This window comes from Chrysemys picta, chromosome 7, assembly GCF_011386835.1.
Source record: "Chrysemys picta bellii isolate R12L10 chromosome 7, ASM1138683v2, whole genome shotgun sequence".
In the NCBI taxonomy this organism is placed as follows: domain Eukaryota; kingdom Metazoa; phylum Chordata; order Testudines; family Emydidae; genus Chrysemys; species Chrysemys picta.
This window is the reverse complement of record NC_088797.1, coordinates 110,294,811-110,318,231: the sequence shown is the minus strand read 5'-3', so window position 1 is coordinate 110,318,231 and position 23,421 is coordinate 110,294,811. Positions and strand designations below refer to the sequence as shown.

The 23,421-nt window shown below is 41.5% G+C and overlaps 1 protein-coding gene across 1 annotated transcript in view; it reads left to right on the top strand.

Moving 5' to 3' along the window:
* Positions 1–3,708: 3,708 nt before the first annotated feature.
* The window catches only part of BTBD16 (BTB domain containing 16), a gene marked incomplete at its 5' end in the record, with an annotated part of 34,208 nt that continues 14,495 nt past the window's right edge, over positions 3,709–23,421 (top strand). Inside the window, 5 exons of the mRNA XM_065553630.1 lie at positions 3,709–3,886; positions 4,407–4,631; positions 6,476–6,590; positions 13,453–13,659; positions 15,730–15,849. Coding sequence (XP_065409702.1) covers positions 3,709–3,886; positions 4,407–4,631; positions 6,476–6,590; positions 13,453–13,659; positions 15,730–15,849 — 845 coding nt within the window. The remainder of the gene's footprint in view (positions 3,887–4,406; positions 4,632–6,475; positions 6,591–13,452; positions 13,660–15,729; positions 15,850–23,421) is intronic.

Sequence of the window (23,421 nt, the reverse complement as noted above, 5' to 3'; positions counted from 1 at the left end):
TGCCCGGCCGGGGGCGCAGGGTCCGGAGGCATAGGGGCTGCCCGAAGTCCAAGCGCTACCGGCTTCACGGTTTGCCGAGCAGCCTCCAGACCCTGCGCCCCCGGCTGGGTGCTTCCCCTCCCGGGCTCCAGCTGCGCTGGGGAAGCGCCGGCCGGGGGCGCAGGGTCTGGGGGCTGCCCGGCAAACCCTGAAGCCGGTAGCGCTCGGGCAGCCCTTTTCGCGTGGCTGGGAGTGGGAGGGAGGAAGGGGCGGAGTTAGGGCGGAGTTGGGGTGGGGGTGGGGAAATGGGCGGGGCCAGGGCCCGTGGAGGGTCCTCTTTTTTTATTTGCTAAATATGGTAACCCTATACCATGTGCTTCTCCGTCCCTCTGCCTTGGAGCTGCTCCCGGGAGCCTCCTGCTTGCTGTGCGGCTGGGTGAGGGAGGGGAGAGAGAGGGACTAATATCAGGTGCTCCTGCCATCTGCTTACCCCATCTCTATGGGCGGGGGGGGGGCCTCAGGATGGAGGGAGTTTGCAGGCAGTTGCTGTCTCAACTTCCTGATCTACTTAAAAAGGCAATGTACTTAGAGTGGGGCCAGCTGACTTAAAGGGGCAATGCACATCTCTCTCACACACACAGGGTGTGTATCTCTGTCTCCCCCTGCCATGCTGTCTCCCCTCCCTCCATTCGTGCTGCCTTGTAGAGTGTGAGGCTACATTAACAACAGTGTGTTAACCATTGGGGGCTCATCTGAGTTCTAGTTTATCATCTAGCAGTAAGGCATTCCCTGGGAAATATTCCACCCTCTGACTTCACCATCTCAACCAAGCTTCACAATCAGCATTGCTGTGAACAGTATTAAATTGTTTGTTTAAAACTTATACTGTGTATACATATATATATAATATAGTCTTTTGTCTGGTGAAAAAAATTTCCCCTTGAACCTAACCCCCCCATTTACATTAATTCTTATGGGGAAATTGGATTCGCTTAACATCATTTCACTTAAAGTCACATTTTTCAGGAACATAACTACACCGGAGTTACTGTACATGAGAGTCTCAGCTTTCATTAAAAAATAAGTTTCTAACTCTTGTGGTTGCAAGGAAGAGCTTGAAAATGTGACCTAGTGTACTGTAAAAACTCAAAAACCAGAAATCAAAGGGAAAAAACCCCCAAATGTATTTATTTTTTAAAAATCTTTCTTAAAAAAAAAAAAAAAAGAAGCCAGTCATTCTTTTTGGAATGAATCTGTGGCGTTGGCAATAAGACACAGAAATGCTGCTGCTGTCCCTTTAAACATTAAAATATTTAGGAGCAAAGACATGAGATGGTGGACAGATCTAACAACGGCTTTCGGGAGCATTCACAGACTCGACAGCAGCAAAAGAGCCCAGCAAAGCATTTCTGGTTTTGCTGCTGCAGAACAAGGGAGTGGACCCCCAGTCAAGACCCAGCTTTGGGTGGTGCATTGGCTAAGCACCTCAGAACCTCATAGAGGTTCCAGTTTTGGGTGAATTTTTTTTTTGTGAGGATGGAGATCTGTGTTGGCATCTGAACCACTATACCAACCCTAGTCACAGCTGTCTTTCATCACGTTGCCACGTGTTTGAACAAATCTTTTAAGGGTCCTTGCCTAAAAGATTATCAGTGCATTTAGGTGAAGCCACTATTAACCCATAGGTCCACAAAAAGGCCTAATCCCTGGCAAAACTAAAACTACAGGTACAATTCGCATCAGAGACATGGGTTTTCAGCTATAAGTCATTCAACGCAGAGAGGATTTAGTTATCTAAAAAGACAGTGGTAAATAGTACTTTGCATTGTACAATGCTTTACATAGCAATGAACTTAGCCACACAATACACCTTTGAGGTTGAGCAAGAATGGTGGCAAAGCTGCAACTGCCTAAAACTTCACAGTTGCCACTCTCCTTCACAGTATCACTAATTGGAACTATACAGTGGAAACAGGAATAGAACTCTCATCTTCCTGCCCCATAATCACAGGCTCCAGGCTTCTGAGATAAGAGAAACTCTGACAGCTGTTAGGGTTATTAGCAGTTCTGATTCTATCCAGCAGAGGGTAACTGTATACCTACTAAAAAGAACAGGAGTACTTGTGGCACCTTAGAGACTAACAATTTTATTTGAGCATAAGCTTTCGTGGGCTACAGCCCACTTCTTCGGATGCATAGAATGGAACATATATTGAGGAGATATATATACACATACAGAGAGCATGAAAAGGTGGGAGTTGTCTTACCAACTTGGGCCTCTCAGAGTTGGTAAGACAACTCCCATCTTTTCATGCTCTCTGTTTGTGTATATATATCTCCTCAATATATGTTCCATTCTATGCATCCGAAGAAGTGGACTGTAGCCCACGAAAGCTTATGCTCAAATAAATTTGTTAGTTTCTAAGGTGCCACAAGTACTCCTGTTCTTTTTGCGGATACAGACTAACACGGCTGCTACTCTGAAACCTGTATACCTACTAGAGCTGGTTGGGAAATTTCAAAAAGTTTGAATTTCTAATGAAAAACACAAGATTTTTGATGGGGTTTTTTTTCCACTTTTTTTTTTTCAGTTTTACAACTGTGCCCTATGACCAGTTAATTAGATCATTATTCCCATTTCATTATGGGGAAACTGAGGCAAGAATAGATTTACACTCCAGTTTGGCAAAGCTCTTAGGCAATACAAAGTCCCTATTTAACAATGCACTTATGCATGTCCTTCACTTTAGATACATTTTTAAATCCCATTGAAGTCAAAGGGCTTTAATCCTGGGCTTAAAATTAAGATGGGTTTTAAATGCTTTGCTGAATCAAGGCCTAAGTGATTTGCCTAAGATCAGCCAAGAACATGTATAGCAGACTGGGAATTGAACTCAACTACCTATACTCGTGCCTTAGCCATCCTCACCCCAAGAATTCCCTCTGTCAGTCTTTTCTTGCTTTACTGCAGATAGGTGCTCTTTATTTTTCTGTATTTTATTATTTATTATTTGTATTACCATAGCACGTAGAAGCCCTAATCATGTTGTATTTGAATTCTGACAATATAGTAAAGTATTATTTTCCTCTGTGAATTATGTGAAAATTGTAAAGAGCCTGTAACTGTGAATCAAGAACTCAACCCTTTGAGTTCTTAAGTGACAACGTGATCAATCCAACTATTTTTCCTGAGTGGAAAAAAAGTATTGTTTTGCTAAACTGACATTGCTTGGGATTTTCCTAACCAACATACATTGAGACAATAATAAGGAAATGTGCTTCTTCAGCTGACACACCTGTCTCACTGTCTGATGAACCAAAGATTCAGACATCGAATCTAGAATTTGAAACACAAGGCCATTCGTCATCTTTATCGCCACAATCTCAGAAGGGCAATGAGCTGGAGAGGTAACAAATGTTTTTTACATCTTTTTATTCTAGCCACACAAAAAAACAATTAAGAGGATGAATAAGTATAAATGTATTTAATGTTGGTTTTGCCTCAACTTCTCTTCTTTGAGGGTACACTCCAATCAAGCCTACACAAATGAAGTCATCTTTTCCCACACGCAGAAGATGACAGAAGATATGGAACCAGGTGAGGTCATCTCAGATGAATACTGTCACAGAAATAATGGTCTGAATAAAAAATGCTCCATGGAGTTACTCCACATTCTCACTGGTGTAACTGGGATCAGAATCTGAATTTTAACCCAAGCGTTATAATTACCCAACTATTCTGTCTCTTTAGATGTGGCCTTGGAGTGCCTGGGCTTCTTATGGGAGCTTCATCGTATCTATTTATTTAAATCCAAGACGCTGTCACAGCTTTTAATTTCTGCAGTAGAGCCAATGAACATAAATGATTTGGAAAGCCAGCACAAAAGCAAAAAAGGTATTCTTAGTAGTGCCTAATGAAAAAATTGAGAAGTCTTGTGGTGTTGTCGTCTCGGAGAGGAGAAGATTAATAGGAAATCAAGTTGGTTTTAATCTCCTATAATTAAAGTTTGGTTCTTTCAAGGAGAATGCCCAGTTATCAGTCAATGCAGTTTGTTACATGGATCTGTCCTGACTTCTGAGTGCTCCTTAGGGGTTGGACTTCTGGGTTAATTCCTCTACAGGAGAGAAATGAATGGACACAGACTCATGATAGCTTTTCCTAGTCTGTTCTGCATGGCAATAAGAACATGGGACCTAACCCAGAGTCCACTGAAGTCAATGGAAACATTGTACAGCTTGTGGCCAATATCTCCTTAACCTGCTTTTGGAAGGACTACTGCCAAACTGCCAGGAAGACAGCTCAGTTTCCATGTTCTGTTGGCTTCTCTGTTGAGATTGCCAAAGAAGGGTGCCAGTTCTGCTGGGGAGGAAATGTCTCATTTTTTGTGTATTACACCTAAGCATGAATTATTTATTGGCTGCCAAAGTGAGTTGTGTAGCAAAGTATTCTGGAATGTGTACTGTGAATACCATATCACAAGTCTCGTATGAAATTTTCATGTATATCCAAACTTGTTTCTTGGCAGAAGGCAAACACAATAAACAGTCCAACCTGGCTGCTCAGAAAACTAAGGCACTCGGCAAAGAGAAGTCAAAAATGAAAAAGATCACCATTTCACTGGATGTTCAGGACCCAGAAGTCACTAGAATTGGTAATGTAGAGATGGCAAATTGTCTTTTAGAGAGTGACTATCACCACAAATGCAAACTGGATATTTCACTGCATCCACGACATTCCTACATCAAATTAAGTCTTTGTGCTCTATGGGGGACAAAAATAAAACCTAGACAGATTTATTATTGGAACACTTCTGAAATGTCAATATAAAGAAGCATTTGTTATTTTGTTATAATGTTTGTTTTTAGGGAGATTTCTGATGCTGACATTTGACCCATTGATCAGGACACATATGAGAATGGAACGCAGACACAGGGATAGAATTTAAAGTGACAGAAAACACCTTTATCAATTTTAATTTTAATGGGGTAACAGGGAACAGGGATGGGCTAACCTCGCTCCCGCACATGCCAGGCAGTTACTTGGGTCCAGTAGAGTGTTAAATGGCCTAATTTCAATTAACCAAAATTCAAGGTTGGTCCCCTTCAGACTAACTGCTGGGATTCTGCCCACCTCAAAATCCTCTCACCCCTCCTCCCATGAGCGGGAATGAGGATGCACATGAAGGGACCTCAGTATAAGAAGACATACAGTCTCCCATTCTGCCTTGAGGCGAATAGTGTTCATCAACCAAATACTGGCTCTCTGACTCCTGTTTACCTCTGGGAACTGGCCTCTTTGAGCCTCTTACTTACACTGTATACTGGCCACAAGTTGCAACACAACTACAAACTCCATTTATACATACACAACTTCTAAATTCCAGTCCTTACCCCTTATTAACCTAAAACCAGGCCTCTGGGAAGCTGCAAGGAAGGCAAAAAAACCCTCATCTGCACCTTTGCCCATCATACCCTGAGGGGAAAACTCCTGCCCAATCCTAAACCTGGTGATCAGTCAGCCTACAGCTTGGAAATGCAGTTCAAACTACACCTCCATTATAGGGCAGAGAGGACAGGGCAGCAACCATAGCAGAATTGCTGCTGCAAATGAAGTGTAGGCTAGGAGAGACAACCAACTCTTCACTTCCCACCCTCCATCTAGCCAATATGTGACTGGGAGAGGTGGAGAAATCTCTGTGCCTCCCTTGCTCCACTCCCTGCCCAGGCACAATCTCCATGTGCATTCTGGTTGAGGGGGAGGGGGGCTCTGGAGCAGCCCCTTCTCCTCCTCCTTTCAGGACCCCAGGGCTTGTCTATCCCCTGCCAGTCAGATCAGACATCCTCCCTGTTGAGCCATGGAGTGGGAGTGGCATTTTATATGCTAGCAGTCAAACTCACCCCTGTGCAGAGGGCCAGCATAAGGACAATCCACCACTTAAATCCCATTTAAGCAGGAGCAGGACATAGGTTTGTACTAGCCCAATGCACAGGAGTTAATTTTATCATAGGGCAGCCTATTCTTATTTTATAGCCTAGATCTCACTTATTTGCAGTCATGTGAGGAAACCATGCAAAACACCCCTCTCAGGAAGGGCGGCCGGGTTATGACATTTATTTGCTGAAAAATTCAAAGGACTTTTTTTCAGTATCTTCCTCTAATGGTCTCGACACTGGTGTTTCTGGGACTTTTCACTGGTGTTTCTGGGACTTTTCACCATTCAGGGGGTGTCTTCTGGGCACTGCCAGATTCTTAGGTTGTGGTTGCAAGCCCAGGGTTAGTCTCTGAGCATTAACTGAAGGGAGCATGAAGCTAACAGTAAGGCTTTGTCTACTCTAGGACTTTCCCCCACCATGTGGTCTCAGCTAATAATTAACTATCAACGCTGAACAGGAGATGCTCCGTATACTTTGTGCTGCAGCCAACCCATTTTAAGGGAAAGCACAACCTAATGCTGAAGGTTTTTTTGTTTGTTTCTTTGTATATTGCATTGTGAAGCCTTTGCTATAGCACTCAAGAATTTATACAGTACTGAACCAGAGGTGGAAGAGGGTGATGTTTTGGGAGTCCTGGCAGCTGCATCAGTGCTGCAGTTCCCTAGTCTCTTCCAGAAGTAAGTAAACTTTGTGCCACTGTAAGATGCTGGTTGTGTGATGCTGTGTGATTTTTTTTTCTTTATGTCAGGTGGAAGAGGCCTGTGCTTTTGGAACTGAAGGATTAGGCATAATTGCCCTAGATGATTGTGATCTATAGGATCATTGCATCTGCTGCCTGTAGCACATGGGTTATTTGCAACACAACACCTATAATATACACTCTCCCAGCAGCCTTGCTACCAGAGTGTTAACATACACAAATGTACACAAATCTGCATCAGAAAGTGGCTGAATCTTGGGAACAGAAGAGGAATGCTTGGCTAACCCTAAATATTTGGTAATTTTATAAAGAGAAAATAAATGGCCACTTCTTTATGACATGGCTGGATTAGTACATGGATAGCTGTGATAGATTAAGTGTAGAACAGCTGATCCTATAGCTATTGAGAACTTTTCTGTATACAGTGGCTGGCAGCTCTCTGTCAGGGCAGGTAGTTCACAGCATCTCATTAGATGTCACATTGTGTTCTGTGTCCTCTTCCTCCTGAAAACCCCAAGAAGCACCAGAGTGTCTGAGGGAGTTCATCACACTCAGCTCAGCTATCTTCCCTTTTGCACTTTGTTAAAGAGAGAAAACTCCCCCAAATATATTTAGTGCTCCTATTCTACCATATTGCTTTAGTTCTCTCATAATCCATTTATTCACCTGTACCTATGTACCTTGCATTTAAAAACCTGTGAGCTTTATTTCTAATATAATTCTTTGCTCCACTAGAAGGTCAATGTGTAGGGAAGAACTTTGGCCGTGTAGTGGCTTAACAATAAAATACAGCAAATAAATCCTCTTGCTGTAACTGGAATTGGCACATGTCAGTAGAATCAGAACTGTGCTAGCAGGGGTTCTCACAACACATTTTTTGGCGGCCTCAGAGTGCAGCCACCAACTCTTGCTGGTGGCTGCTCTGGCAATTTTTCCTAAAATAATTAATTTATTTCAGGAAAAACAAATACATATGCATGTATCCATGTAATTTAATTATGTAGGGGTTTTTTTGCAGACTCAATTATAAAAATAATGTCCAGTTGTCTCTAATCTTTACTGGACCTAAACAGAATAAAAACACAAATAATGTGCTTTGCATGTTTTTTGGTTGATTTTTTAAAAAAATCTGCTAGCTAGTAAGTCTGCTACTGTGAAAAGTGATATTTGTATATGTGTTAATGTCACTTTTCACAGCAGACTTACTCATCCCAGCAAGCTGAGGGACAAATTAAACCCCTGGATGGGGCGGTGGATAAGGAGGGCCAGGGGCGATGTGGGACTGGATTGGGAGCTGGAAGAGGTACCAGGGCTCGGTGCAATGTGGAAGGTGAGTCTGGGGCTGGATCCTGGGGTCCTGCTGCATGGCTGGGGGCTGGAGGAGGCAGCAGAGCCCGGAGGTGAGGTGGGGGGAATGAGCCCGGGGCCAGAGCCCAAAGCCCCGTGGCTGGGGGATGAAGCCCGCCGCCGCATGGCCAGAGCCTACCACCCACCACCCCAGGGCTCAAGCCCAAAGCCCAAGCCTCACCACCCCCAGGAAGGTGGGGAACTCACACTGGCCACCTGCTCTTACAGTGTTTGTGGCTCCAGAAGAGGCAGGGACCAACCCCCGCTGGCGGCCCCAGGGGAGGGGCTACTGCTTCCCGCCACCCCAACACCCCAATCACCACTCAGGAGGCTATGGCCACAAGAAAAGCCCCTGGTGACTGCATTCAGCCATGGTGGCCGCCTTTGAGAAATGCTGGGTTAGGGTAACCATTCTGATTAGCAGAGACTGATGGGCATGCACTGTGCTATCTCACTCTTATGAGTTTATGAATTGCTTTTAAAATAGCAGTATGCAAAACAACTAATTAAAACTCCCAGAAAGGTAAAATCATCTTGTTTATAGCAGGGGAAGCAGCATACAAAGAATAACACAGCAGGGCATTTATGCCAGCAAAAACCAATTTATACCTCTCAACCAGAGAGACTAGGCTTGCAGGCAGCAACAGCTGCGTCAGTCATTCATACGCTCATTGTTCAGAACCCTTGAAATACTTCGTGCTGGAACTGTTCCCTAGCAATAGTCCCCAATAAAGAGCTACACGGATGATATCAGGGTGACAACTGAGTAGGTTCTATTACATCAGTAAAGCATCAAAACCTTGCCACAGGAATGAGTAGAATAAAAAATTAATAGAAAACATGAAAAATACCGTAACCGTGTTTTTCCCTCTTGGCACTTCATATCCATGACTAACATGAACCCAATATTCTTGTGTCCAAACATTGGAGACTTCTTGACCAGTGTGAAAGTTTCTTAAATAACAAATGAAAATCCCCTGTCTCTCTTCAGTCTTTTCTATTAGTTGTATCTACCCCCCAAAAGGAAGATGTTCTTTAAGGACCTGATCCAAAGCCCAGTGACATCAGTGGAAAGATTTATTGATTTCAATAGACTCTGCATCAGGCCCTAAATCATGTAACCAATTACTTAGATAAATCTTCAGTTTATTGTAATTCTTATTCTTTGCAACCAATAGTTAGATTAAGAATTTAACCGTGTTTGCTTGTCTTTCTTTTTGTGTGTGTAGCTGAAATGGTGTTAGCCATTTTGTAAAACTGTAGTCTAGGCTACCTAAGAATGATATATCTGTAGCACAGTTGGGCTACACTATTCTTATACTTGTCCACACTATTCAGGTTAAACGTGCTAGTCCATGTTAGCATTTACACATGGTTGTAGCTAGCATAGAATAGACAGGGCCACAGTTCGTTGCTATCATGCATGTATGTTTGCTATTAGTTTCCCTATGGGTTTTACTTAAGATTCTACTTATAATGCTAGTTGAATTACACTTGCACTTCTGTATAGCAGACTATAAAACTGCTGTTTACTGCTGCCAATGAGCCTGCTGGCATAAGGGTGTTTTGCGCTGCTTGTAGCCCACTTTCTACAAACTGTTTATTTTACTTCTCAGTGGCTATATTTTTAGTCTCTTGGCACATGGGCCTTGCATGAGCATCCTTAGGGGGAGAGGATGGAAAAATATGTGGTTGTCACCCACGGGAAGCACAAAACAACACCCTTGATCTGCCAACAGACATGAAGTGAATCATCCATTGGTTTGTTATTTCACTGAAAAATATTTTTACAATTGAATATTTTTTCTTGAGTTGGCCAAGTGAGAAGTTCTTGGCAAAGGGCACTTGACCTCAGGAGCTATGTATAGATAAACTTATTTCTCACAGACAAAAAGGAGATAATTAATACCTCTCTTCTACCTCTATTCACCCTAACATTTGCCCTGAGATGTCTGAGCTAGAGGCAGAATTCTAGAAGTACAACAAAAAGGAGATGATGGACACTAATATTTAAAATAATATATCAAAGTCACTCAACTGATGCCCAATTTTATGAATTGTTGAGCATCCTGAAGTCCCACTGATTTCAGCATTCAGCAGCATTTAGCTTTGGTCCCTTGAGGGGACAAGGCAGACCCACAAATGGCAGTCCGGAAATAGATGCTGAGGGGGTGACTACTTTCTGAAAGCCTTTCTTTTAGGTTTATTAATGTAGACCATAACTGCCATAAGTTCTCTAAAGAAATAGAAAGGGGAAGCTTATTGGGAGAAATACTGGAGGCACTTTTATGTTGAGATGAATATTTACAAGTGAAAAACAAGAATCAGTTATTCCTCTGAGAGAAAAATATGCTTACAAGCACACAGGGTATGTCTATACTGCAAGTGAAGGTGTGATTGTAACATGGATAGGCATACTACATGTTAGCCTTGGTATGTACTTAAGTGGCTAGTACATGCTGAGCCCCAACCACATGTACATTACTATTGTTTCCCAGGATAGCTAGATTAGAGCTAGCGGGGTATGCCTACCTGTGCTATAATCACACCTTCACTTGCAGTGAAGATGTATCCTCAGAGATGTACGCACACTACCAGTGATGGATTCTCATGTCGTGTTTGGTTGGACCAATCACAGCCCCTCTCTGTGGGTATGTCTTCACTGCAAGAGAAGGTGTGATTGTAGCATGGATAGGTATACACATGTTAGCTTTAATGTAGCTAGCACAGGTAATAACAGTAGTGTACACATGGTGGCATGGGCTTTAGCACAGGCTAGCAACTAGAGTAAAAGTCATATTAGATCAAAGCTAGCACGGATATGCCTCATAGACTTATAGACTCTAAGGTCACAAGGGACCATCATGATCATCTAGTCTGACCTCTTGCACATTGCAAGCCACAGATCCTCATCCACTCACTCCTGTAATAGACCCATAACCTCTGACTCAGTTACTGAAGTCCTCAAATCATGATTTAAAGACTTCAGGTTACAGAGAATCTGCCATTTACACTAGTATAATATCCGCAGAGACATTCACACACTACCAGTGTTGGATTCTGATTGTTCTGTTTGGTTGGGTCAATTACAGTCCATCACTGGTAGAGTGTGTGTGTGTGTATGTCACTGTAATTTAATAGATACGCATAAATGTGCTCGCTTCAGTCTCATGTGGCATGGACTTCAGCATGTACTAACTGCATTAATACATATCCAGGGGGCTTTTACTCTGATTGCTAGCCAGTGCTGAAGCCCATGCCACCATGTGTCTGCTATTATTACCTGTGCTAGCTAGATTAAAACTAAACCTTGCAGTGATTACATACTTAGAGACATACTCACACTACCAGTGATGAACTCTGATTCCCTAACCAAACAGAACAATTTAGGTTATTAATATACTGCAAATGCATTTTTCTACCTGGTATAAATCCCGGTGACACAGAAATCAACTGGAATTTTTAGAGTGATTTCATTGGGCTCTGGACTTAGTCTTATGCATGTAAAACTACTTTGTAAAATGGGTACTTATTAAAGCATTTTACATATATTCTATATACTACGTCTCCAACTCAGTCTTTCCAAAATAACTTCTCCCTTTTCCTCCTTAACCCACTGCTCTGCGTCCTTCTCTGTAACAACTGATGACTCCACTATCATCATCGTAGCTCAGATCACAACTCTAGTACATCCTTTGACTCTTCCTTTCCCCATGTGCAGTTCCTTAAAATAAAAAATATATGGAGATATACCTATCTCATAGAACTGGAAGGGACCCTGAAAGGTCATTGAGTCCAGCCCCCTGCCTTCATTAGGCAGGACCAAGTACTGATTTTGCCCCAGATCCCTAAGTGGCCCTCTCAAGGATTGAACTCACAACTCTGGGTTTAGCAGGCCAATGCTCAAACCACTGAGCTATCCCTCCCCTTCCTTGCTAAGTCTTGTCACTCCTTCCCCCTCAGTTTCACCAAAATCTCCTCTTCTGTCTGTCCCCAATCTTAAAAACCTTTATTAATGCTTTGCTCACCTCTAGTCTTCACTATTGTAACCTTCTCCTTTCTTCTCTTCCCTCTCCTCATTCCAGTCTATCCAAAATGACAATGCATTCTTGGCCTTGGGCCTTCTATCATGCAGCCCTTCCCGTGCTTGAAACAGTTTCTCGCTTCAGTTCACTAAGCCAATTTTCCCAAGAATCCTTTCTTCCTTCATTTTACAAACAGTCTCTCCTAGCTCTCCTTTCCCTGAACAGTTGTCCATATCATGTCTTGTGTGCAACTTCCTGTCTATCTTACATTACGAGTTCTGACTTGTTTTGCAAAGAGCTGTTTAAATTTACCATATAAATTATTTCTGTTAAGGATGATAGGAAAGTATGATAAACTGATGGGTAAGATGATTAAACCAAGGCACAGAAAGGTTAAGTAAGTCCTCTAATGTTTCAGTCCAACTTAGTGGCCCAATCAGGAGTAACTGGAGTGTATTTTTCCTGGTCAGTGCTTTAACCAGTAAACCATACTCTCCTGTTTTTTTAATACTGTAATATTTTATATTTTGCTTTTAAAACTAGTTATTTCTTTGTGCTAGGTGTGTGTCTATTATGAAGAGTGGAATTTGCTCAGCCAATGTCTGTAGCTATTATTGCGCTGCTTGCAAGGTGAGCTAGAAATGCTGTTGAAGTTCACTTGAGAAGCAAGGTTGCTTCAAGTTATATCTTAGGGCAGGTCTTCACTACAGGGGGGGGTCGATTTAAGATACGCAAATTCAGCTACGCGAATAGCGTAGCTGAATTCGACCTATCGGAGCTGACTTACCCCGCTGTGAGGATGGCGGCAAAATCGACCTCCGCGGCTCCCCATCGACGGCGCTTACTCCCACCTCCGCTGGCGGAGTAAGAGCATCGATTCGGGGATCGATTGTCACGTCCTGACGAGACGCGATAATTCGATCCCCGAGAGATCGATTTCTACCTGCCGATTCAGGCGGGTAGTGTAGACCTAGGCTTAGACCTCCACAGAAAGTTCAAACTGTCTTAAAGGTTCTAGATTCCTATTAGTAAATTCTTTCAGGTATGCTGACTTGTTTGTAACACCATATTGGGTATTTATTTACATTTATAATACATTACATCGCTACCAACAGTCTGTGGAAATTAGGATATGAAATAGAACACCTAGTTTAGGTGGTTGGATCTAAACGTTAATGTTGAGTAGTTCACCAACTAATTAATATTTTAATATTCCAATGAACAACATGATCGGGGCTACGGAATTTTTTTCCCAAAAGGATGATTTTTCTTTGGCTTTTGAACTTTTAAAACAATTTGAAACAGGGCAGATCCTAATAATTATGAGCAATATGGTAAAAAAAAGTGTAAGATAACATTAATTGAATGCATGGTGATATACAGACGTATAGTTGAAGATTTAACATGTCAGTGAAAAACTGTAATTTATCCTAATCCTTTGGTTAGCTGTGTATGAGCTTGAATACTACCAGTTTTGACCACCAGGTGGTACCCAGGGTTTATACATTTCTTTCTATTTTCTCTTTTGGTGTTTCTTAATCAGTACAAACAGGAAACACTGGTAACAGACTGCGAAAGGTGGTTAGAGGTGAACCTTGTTCCTCAGCTTAGTTCTCAGATCCATCTACGGAAACTGCCACAAGAACTGCTACAGAAAGTGCTCAGATCACCCAGGTCAGACTGATGTGCTGTTCATTGCTTTCTGGCCATGAAAATATTCTTTACTCCCTATGCACACCCCACAATGAATACCTGTCCACAATGAATCAAGTACTCAGTGAACCTTTCTAATAAATATTACTTTGTTGCCCTAACCTGTAAAGGAAAATACCTATTGAGCATGCAGTTCAAGTTGATAACTAAGACTTCCCTTCAGATTTAAAAGCATTCTTACAGGCTTGGAAATACTGTGTTGTTGCACATAATATCTGCTATGTAATGGTGTTTGTCAGAGAAAAAATTATGATGGCCGTAAAACAGAAAACTTCTGGTGAGGTTAATATTTAGTTTTGTTTCAAAACAACATGTGGATTGGCAAAAAGGTTCAGAATATGAACAGTCTGGCGTGCTAAACTCTTTGCTCCTAAGAACTCCTCTGTCTTATGTAGATGGGCATATTTCCCTTGTGTGATGTTTCTCTGGACCAAAATCCCACCTGGTAATTGTTATTATGAAGAGAAGTGAGGAATAAAATCTAATGATTTTACAATTAAAAATAAGCAAATAATGCCATAGTCTACTCATCATAGGGGACAAATTAGTGTCCGTTTATGTGATAAAGAGCTTGCCATCTCCTGGCATGTATCTGTCCGCAGGATATCTAATGATGGTTTGGTGCTCTATGTATGTGAAATGAGAAGATATCACTCCACGGCTTGGTGTCCCTAGGTTCATGTTATAACGAAAGTGGCATGATGAATCAAAGATTCTCCTTTCCCTGTAACTTGGAACTCTCCTTTCTGTAATACCTGGATTCCAGATGCATAGTTAGTGCTGTGTATGAAATACAGAATACGTAGCCTTACTCCTCCTACAATACTTACCAGTCTCGCTTTAGCTTCCAAGACCTCTCTCCTATATTTTCCTACATCTCTGGTGCTAACACACACCACAACTGCAGCTCATTCTCTACACTCTCTTCCAAGTTGTCAGTCCTCCTTATCTGATCTGATACTCTTATGCCCAGTAGGCAAGTTACTTTGTAGTTCTCACGCTATGACTCCTCACAAAGCCAGCTATTTCTTTTTTCCTTCTAATGCTCAAATCATCTGCCACCACACCCTGCCCCTCCCTAATGCACAGGCACTTTATGCATAAAATAGAAACTAATTGCTTTCATGGAGGAAAACATGTCTTAATAATTCAGGAAAGTAACAATTTCCCAATAACTGGAAGGATACAGTTGTGAATAGTATAATGTGATAGGTATTTGATTTTAATAGGCGGGTCTGACTGAGCTGTGCATTGAACTGGAACTCAGGTATTTTGTGCCCACTTGTGCTCTAGGGCGATTTAATTCTAGAATAAAAAGGACAACTCAGAATCCTGGGATGAGGAAGGAATTTTTCTCTGTCCCTCCCCCCCGCTGCCCAACAATCGCCTTACTCCATGATATGGTACTGTCACACAAAGAATGAAATTCACTTTTCTTTCCTATGGCCTGAGGAAGTCAGCTTTACAGAGGGGAAGCATGCTAAGGATGCTGTTGGGGCAAATTCTGTTTTCTTAGCCTGCGAGAAATGTGTGAGTTTGATAGGCTGGAATAGTGCAACCCTTCTGTGTGATGGCATTATGGCCAGTCAGTCAGCCTGGCCCCATCACCATCTTTCACACTAACAATATGGAACTAGAGGGGAGACCCCCCTCCCACTGGTAGACAAGATGTGAAAGATGACTTTAGGCTTAACTGTAATGGACCCATTGCACCAGGTTGAATGTCATCCAACAGTAAGTGAAGTATTTAAGTCTGATGCCTTACCTTGATGCTTCGGGCACTGACTACTATCTCATACTGGGAGCAGATAGGTCATTAGTCTGATCTACAGTAATTCTTATGCTGCAAAATTCAGTTTAAATGTGAAGTATTGTTATTTTCCAAAATCTCTAGAAACCTAATCTATAAATCCATTCCTGATGCTCTTCCATTGTAATTTTAAGTAATCTCTGGCATTTATTCTTTTCCTTAGATGACAATACAAGCAATCCATACCAACCTGTTGTTCATATATCATTTCTTCCTGGCAGGTTGTTTACATTCAATGAATTCCACCTCCTGAAAACAACTCTTTGTTGGACCTACCTACAGCTAAACCCAAGGGTTCAGATAATACCATCTCATGAAACAATCCTAATGTACTTTAGCAGGTAACAGAGTGAATATCTGAGTAAAATGAAGTCCTTTCAATCAACATTATGGTGGAACACAAACATTACTTTGTAATATAACTTCCTGTGCCTCCTGGAATTAGTCCTTAAATAAGAATCCATTGCAGAATGCATATTTTCAATTAATCTTTAAATGTTGGGGCAAAAAATGATAGAACTTTGTTTCTCATATGGTAATTATAGTACATACATGCAGTTTACTTGGCATAGTATCACAAACATGGTACTGTACTAGTCTTGTTCAGGCAAATTATCTCAAGATCCCAAATTAATTACAATGTAACTTAAATCATATTTGGGGTGCTATAAAAGTAATAAATGCTACAATAGTAATAATTCTAAATAATAATATTTAGAAAACAGAAGCAGTGTAATTATGAACATGCATTGGAATGTAATTGGCACTCTAAATGTTCTTTAAATACATCCTACTCATAATGAAGTATAATAGTCTGCAGTTAGTATTAAAGAATGAACTGCCACACATTAACATTTTGTTCCCCGTACCCAGGCTTTTATGTTCTTTGCCATCAGAACTCAGTTGTAATAAACCCTGATGTTACACTTACTTACAGGCTGTAAACATACATAACTAAACGGGTTGAAATCAATCGGTCAGTGGCACTGCTGCTAGAAGCTAAATTGGAACTCTGTTTATTTCCACCATTGTGGTTTGCTGAATTGGTGTTTTGATTGAATATCATTAATGGATCTAGATTCACCCCTGCTGGTGTTAGGGGCTAGCAGGAGTAGCTGTGCCCTCCCTTGAAAGATTGACTTTCAAGGGAGGGCAGGCAGCATGTAGTATAATTATTAGCATTTTTCATGTAGAAATCTCAACGCACTTTATAGAAGGGTAAGTAGCTTTATTCCCATTTTATAAATGAGAAAACTGATACGGGGGGAGATTTCCCTGTGGTCACACAAGTCATGGATAGCAACAGAGATATACTTATCTCCTGATTCCCCATTCTGTACCCTATTCAGTAGATCTCTTTGCCACACACTTCTGTTGGGAGGGTTTGATGATGTATACCAACCTCACACAGGGCCTGAAGAGGTTAAGGGGAACCTGTGGGTGCAATCAGTCTCTCCCCGCTGCACCTGCGGTAGGTGTCAAGTTTGGAGGGAGGAGTTAAGAAGGCTGATCCTGGCTCCGCTTGGCCCTTACCAGGGAGGAGAGCAGGTGCCTGGCTCTCACTCAGTGAGAGAAGGCTGGCCAGAGTCACGGAGCTGAGTTGAACTAGGGCAGATAGAGGATCCCCGAAGGAAGGTAAGTCTAAAACAGGAAGCTTAAGGCAGTTGGGAAAAAAACAGGGAAGAAGTGAGTCTGCCTAGGACTTTGGCTGCTGGTGGAGAGGACTGCAGGGAGCAGGGAGATTCCTACTGAGTCAGGCAGTGCATGAAAGGGATTTGGAGAAAACTCTCCTCCAGCAGAACCAGCTGGATAGCAGAACCGGCTAAGAAGCCCTGAAGTGAGCTGGTGGAAAAGGAATAGAGAGAGCAGAGTTGATAGACTGTGAGCCGGGTAAGAGACCGAGGCAAAGGTCCAAGACAGGGCAAGGTAGGAAGTGGTCTGGGAAGCCCTCCTGAATTCTGAACTGGGCTTTTCCTTGCTCTGGCCTGTGTTGGCCCTCAAGAGGCCATTAGCTGGAGCACAGTGTGTTCTAGCTACATGTCCCTTCCTCTCCTATCTCCTGGGCCACCTTTGATATGCCTCCTGCATCAAAAACTCCATGGGGGTCTGGTATAGAGCCATTATGTCAATTCAGTGCTTGGTGGTGAACCCCTCTAGGACAGGACGATTCTGTGAGGGCCACAAGCATAGGGCAGAACCTGACCCTTTTTCCTTAGTTTGCTTGTGTTCTTGTTTAAAACCAGTGTACTTAAGGATTCTTTTTTAAGATGATCCTCATGAGACATTATTTCCTATGAGTCATGAACACCATAAAGTAATTACTCTTTGGCTCAGAGTTGTATTCCCATGCCTGGAATCAACATTTTTGCAGTGAGAGATAGGAAATGAGCTGAAATTGTGGATGATTTCATTATTTACTAGTTTGACCTGAGATGTGTTTGTGTAGAAATTAGTGGGTAATGCATGATTAAAGTGACTCAAGGTGCTAAATCTGAAGTTTTTAATAAGCTAAGAGTTTTCTCTGTTATGTCACATACATTAATATATACATATGTTTTACTTTGAGCATAATTTTACATTTTATCAGGCCTATTTATTTGATTAATTTCATGCTCAAACTGTATTCTGAGTGGATTTAAATGTATATTTTGAATTTAAATCACTGTCTCATCATAGCATTCTTTATGCCTTTGGATTTTTATGCTATGATCTGACATAGCATATTGATATCTGACATTTTGAGAGAGAACATGATGTATTTATTGTAGTTTTAACATCAAATAATGCACATACAATAGTACTGGCACTAAGGGCTGTCAGAGTCAGGTTCTAATAAAAAAATCAAGTTCCAGATCGCGGGAAGATCAAATGTGGCCAGACTTTGCAACCAAACCCTAATGCAACAACAGGAGTCAAAAACCGAGAAGCAACAAGGAGACGTAGATCACAAGACAGTGGAAAAACATGCATGGGCCAAAAAAAAAAAAAAGGCTAAGAATAGCAGATGGACGAGAAGAGCAATATGTAAAACCTTTCACATTAGCCGTGGTTTTTAGGGGGTATTTACTGTAGTAATTGGAAGGTGCTTTATTATAGTTTCCATTGATAGTGGTAGGTACAGATATTCTAGACATTGTTATGCACATATTTATATAGGTTCCAGTTCACCACATCCTTTGTAAATATAAACTTCCACTGAAGTCAGTGGGACTCTATGAAGTTATGATGTGCATCTCTTTGCAGGATCAGCATTATAGTTTCCACAACTGTTCCCCATCTGTTCAGGGCAGCCCAGGTTTAGACTGGGACCTGATATATAACACTGACCCACTCACCCCCATTTTGCACCCACAAATAACTGCAGAATCACGAGCAGAGTTGATTGCAAGAAAAAATGATGTCTCTCAGATGTTTCCTGATATGTATTCAGATCAGGAGGTACTTATCCAACTACTATCATTTACTCCCGCAATTAATTTCATCCATGAATTTCTACCCTTAATTAGATACAAGTGCAAAATGAAATGCTGGTTTTAAAATCAGGCCCATGTTGGACATGTATTATTGTGACAGTACTATGCTAGCTGTAGCACCCCGGGCACTCAAGTTGCTGCAGCACAGAGAAGGCTGCAGACTTAATTGAAGCCAATCGATTGTTTCTAGTGGTAACTTGGTGGTAACTGCTGAGCTAATGAGACAATTAGCTCAGTAAAGGGGAGCGTATGGCCTTGTCTACACTAATGCTGTACGACGATGTAAGTTACGCTTGTTATGTTACGTAAGTTTTAAAGTGATTTAAAGTGGTGTCTACACCGCGCTATGTGGATGGGAGACGTTCTCCCATTGACTTAGCTTCTGCCTCTCCTTGAGGTGGATTAATTAAGTTGACAGGAGAGGGCTCTCCCATTGACTTATCACATCTTCACCAGACCTGCTAAATCAATGCCACTGCAGTGGCACTGATTTAGTCCACAGTGAAGATTAGCCCTATGTAATTGGGAGGAATAGGAAGTAAGGAGAAGCTCAGAGGGTTAGCTTGGGTGGAGGAGAGAAGATGTATGGAAGGCTCCTGCTGCTGTATAGCTGTGCTATGTCCTGTCCTGTTGGGAAACAGAGGATTAAAGGTGCATGTAGTGGAAAAGAAACAGAAGATGTGTTTGTGTGACTGAGACCACAAAAACAGGCGAGGCAGCACTTGCTCACTGGACAGTTGAAGAAGAGCCTTAACAATGATCAAAACAAAGTTTAAACATCATATTGAATATTCCTGTCTCCATATATTAAAGCATTTTTGGCTTGAAGAGCTAGCACTTAATCTAGAGTAAATTAGTGTACCTCCATTGATTTATATGCTGCTACACCAGCTAAGGATCTATCCCCATGTGTTCAATCTATGGGTACAGTGAGCACCACAACAGGTACAGTAGGGGAAACAACACAGTGGATAAAACTAAGAGCCTTGTGCCAATCTCATTTACTGTCGTATAAATCAGGAGTAACTCCATAGATAGAACCAATGGATCATACTTTGTATTTATGCCAGTGAAAGTGAGATCAGAATCCAATCCTGAATGTGTTGTCTACACCACTTGAAAGTCATTTTCTAAAATGAGATGTTGACATTTTATTCTATTATGAAACAGATGCTTCTGCCAAATTTGTTTGGATAGAACTCGCTCTAGCACTTTAGCCAATAAAAACAAATTAGAAAATGATGGATAGCTTTTTAAATCCTTCAGATTTATTAATTTTGAACTAGAATAAGTGTAGACAGCTCTTAACCTGTGCAAGGACTCCTTGCCAGATGTTTAGGAAAAAGCCAGTGATTTTATTAATTACTGCAGGATGCATGACACATCTGAGCCCAAAAAGTCTCCCTCATGGCAGCAGTCACCTCGGGGCGGGGGGTAAGGAGGGAAAGAGAGAAGTCAATTTCCCAGAATTAAATTATATGCAACAGTGGTTTGGGGTGTTTTTACATACAAAAAAGGAAAAACTAAAATTGTCATTAAAAAATGCTTCCTCTTGAGGAAAGGGAAATTTGAACAATGTTTTTATCCCAGTCATCCTATAAGTTCAAAAGATTAAGTAATATTTCCCATCATAACCTGGGTTTGAAGATATATATATTTTTTAAATTACAGTTGGAATTTCTGATTCAGTCCTCTGAGGCCACGCTGGTAATTGCAAGCTTTGTTTTCAAGGGAAGGGTAGAGGATTTATCTTTGCTATGCTATTGCGCACATAGACAAGGAAGGAAGAGGATACACAACATAGGGCAGGATTTAGCAATATATATCTGTTGTTGCTAGGTCTCACAACTTTATTGTACATCTCACAATATTTGATATCTGGTTAAAGCCCTAGCTCCTAAAGGCAAGTGATGTGAGAATCTCATTCTTAAAAAAAAAAAAAAAAGAGAGAAAGTTAAGTTCGTTAGCCCTCATGATTACAGAGAAGAGCCTGAAAACCTGAACCAAGTGTACCCTAAGGCTCAGAAAACCGAAGGTAAATACAAAGAACTCCCAAATTATTTTTGTTAACTCTCCTGATTTTGAAGACAATCTCATGAGTTTGGGGGCCTGACTCATGATTTTTGAATGCTTGGGGTCAGCTATAGGATATGTGCAATTAGTATAAGAACTATGTCTACTAACACCCAGTTTTAGGTAGGCCATGTCTTTTTTGGAACTTGTGCTTTGGCTCTCAGCAAGTGGGACTGCAAGTACTTTGAACAATAGGAGACTCTCCTTAACGTGTAGAACTAGTTCACGTCAGTAGGGGAAAGTTTTAATGTTCACTTTACAGCAACTAGGCATGTGCACGACTGCCTATTTATGGTATGATGTAGTGGAGAATCAAACCTTAAGGGTACAATCTTGATCCCATTGAAAGGAATGACAAAACTCCCATCCATCTATCTAAAATATTTCTGGGATGTCCATCACCATAGTATCAGAGCACATGTAAAGAACAAGCTTTATCTCCGTGAGAGGAAGTTAAGATTGATTAAGACTGCTGAAGTCATGGATTTTTTTAGTGAAAATTTTCACTATTTGGTTTAGTTTTCTTTTGAGGCTTTGGGGTAGTTTTTATTTTTCCCTTTGTAATATGAGGATGTGAAAAGCCCAGTACACCCAACACTTCATACTTTTGAAACCAAGAACAGAGCTGGTAAAATATTTGAAAAAATCTTTTATACATTGTTGGCAAGAAAGAAAAAAGGTTTTACACCTGTATAGTTACTTTTTTTCTCCCCAAGTTTCCTCCCCAAAGCTGTTTCAATGGTCACTTGCACATATGCACAGTGGTCACCACTGACCATTTACCAATTGTTAGCACACAGGCCTCCTGATTCATACTGAGAAAATAGGGCAATCGGCTAGTTATCGTAGGTGCCTATACACGAATGCAAGAAGCCTGGGAAACAAGCAGGAAGAACTGGAAGTCCTGGCACAGTCAAGGAACTATTCATAGATTCTAGGACTGGAAGGGACCTCGAGAGGTCATCGAGTCCAGTCCCCTGCCCGCATGGCAGGACCAAATACTGTCTAGACCATCCCTGATAGACATTTATCTAACCTACTCTTAAATATCTCCAGAGATGGAGATTCCACAACCTCCCTAGGCAATTTATTCCAGTGTTTAACCACCCTGACAGTTAGGAACTTTTTCCTAATGTCCAACCTAGACCTCCCTTGCTGCAGTTTAAACCCATTGCTTCTGGTTCTATCCTTAGAGGCTAAGGTGAACAAGTTTTCTCCCTCCTCCTTATGACACTCTTTTAAATACCTGAAAACTGCTATCATGTCCCCTCTCAGTCTTCTCTTTTCCAAACTAAACAAACCCAATTCTTTCAGCCTTCCTTCATAGGTCATGTTCTCAAGACCTTTAATCATTCTTGTTGCTCTTCTCTGGACCCTTTCCAATTTCTCCACATCTTTTTTAAAATGCGGTGCCCAGAACTGGACACAATACTCCAGTTGAGGCCTAACCAGAGCAGAGTAGAGCGGAAGAATGACTTCTCGTGTCTTGCTCACAACACACCTGTTAATACATCCCAGAATCATGTTTGCTTTTTTTGCAACAGCATCACACTGTTGACTCATATTTAGCTTGTGGTCCACTATAACCCCTAGATCCCTTTCTGCCGTACTCCTTCCTAGACAGTCTCTTCCCATTCTGTATGTGTGAAACTGATTTTTTTTCCCTAAGTGGAGCACTTTGCATTTGTCTTTGTTAAACTTCATCCTGTTTAACTCAGACCATTTCTCCAATTTGTCCAGATCATTTTGAATTATGACCCTGCCCTCCAAAGCAGTTGCAATCCCTCCCAGTTTGGTATCATCCGCAAACTTAATAAGCGTACTTTCTATGCCAATATCTAAGTCGTTAATGAAGATATTGAACAGAGCTGGTCCCAAAACAGACCCCTGCGGAACCCCACTCATTATGCCTTTCCAGCAGGATTGGGAACCATTAATAACAACTCTCTGAGTACGGTTATCCAGCCAGTTATGCACCCACCTTATAGTAGCCCCATCTAAATTGTATTTGCCTAGTTTATCGATAAGAATATCATGCGAGACCGTATCAAATGCCTTACTAAAGTCTAGGTATACCACATCCACAGCTTCTCCCTTATCCACAAGACTCGTTATCCTATCGAAGAAAACTATCAGATTGGTTTGACATGATTTGTTCTTTACAAATCCATGCTGGCTGTTCCCTATCACCTTACCACCTTCCAAGTGTTTGCAGATGATTTCCTTAATTACTTGCTCCATTATCTTCCCTGGCACAGAAGTTAAACTAAGTGGTCTGTAGTTTCCTGGGTTGTTTTTATTTCCCTTTTTATAGATGGGCACTATATTTGCCCTTTTCCAGTCTTCTGGAATCTCTCCCGTCTCCCA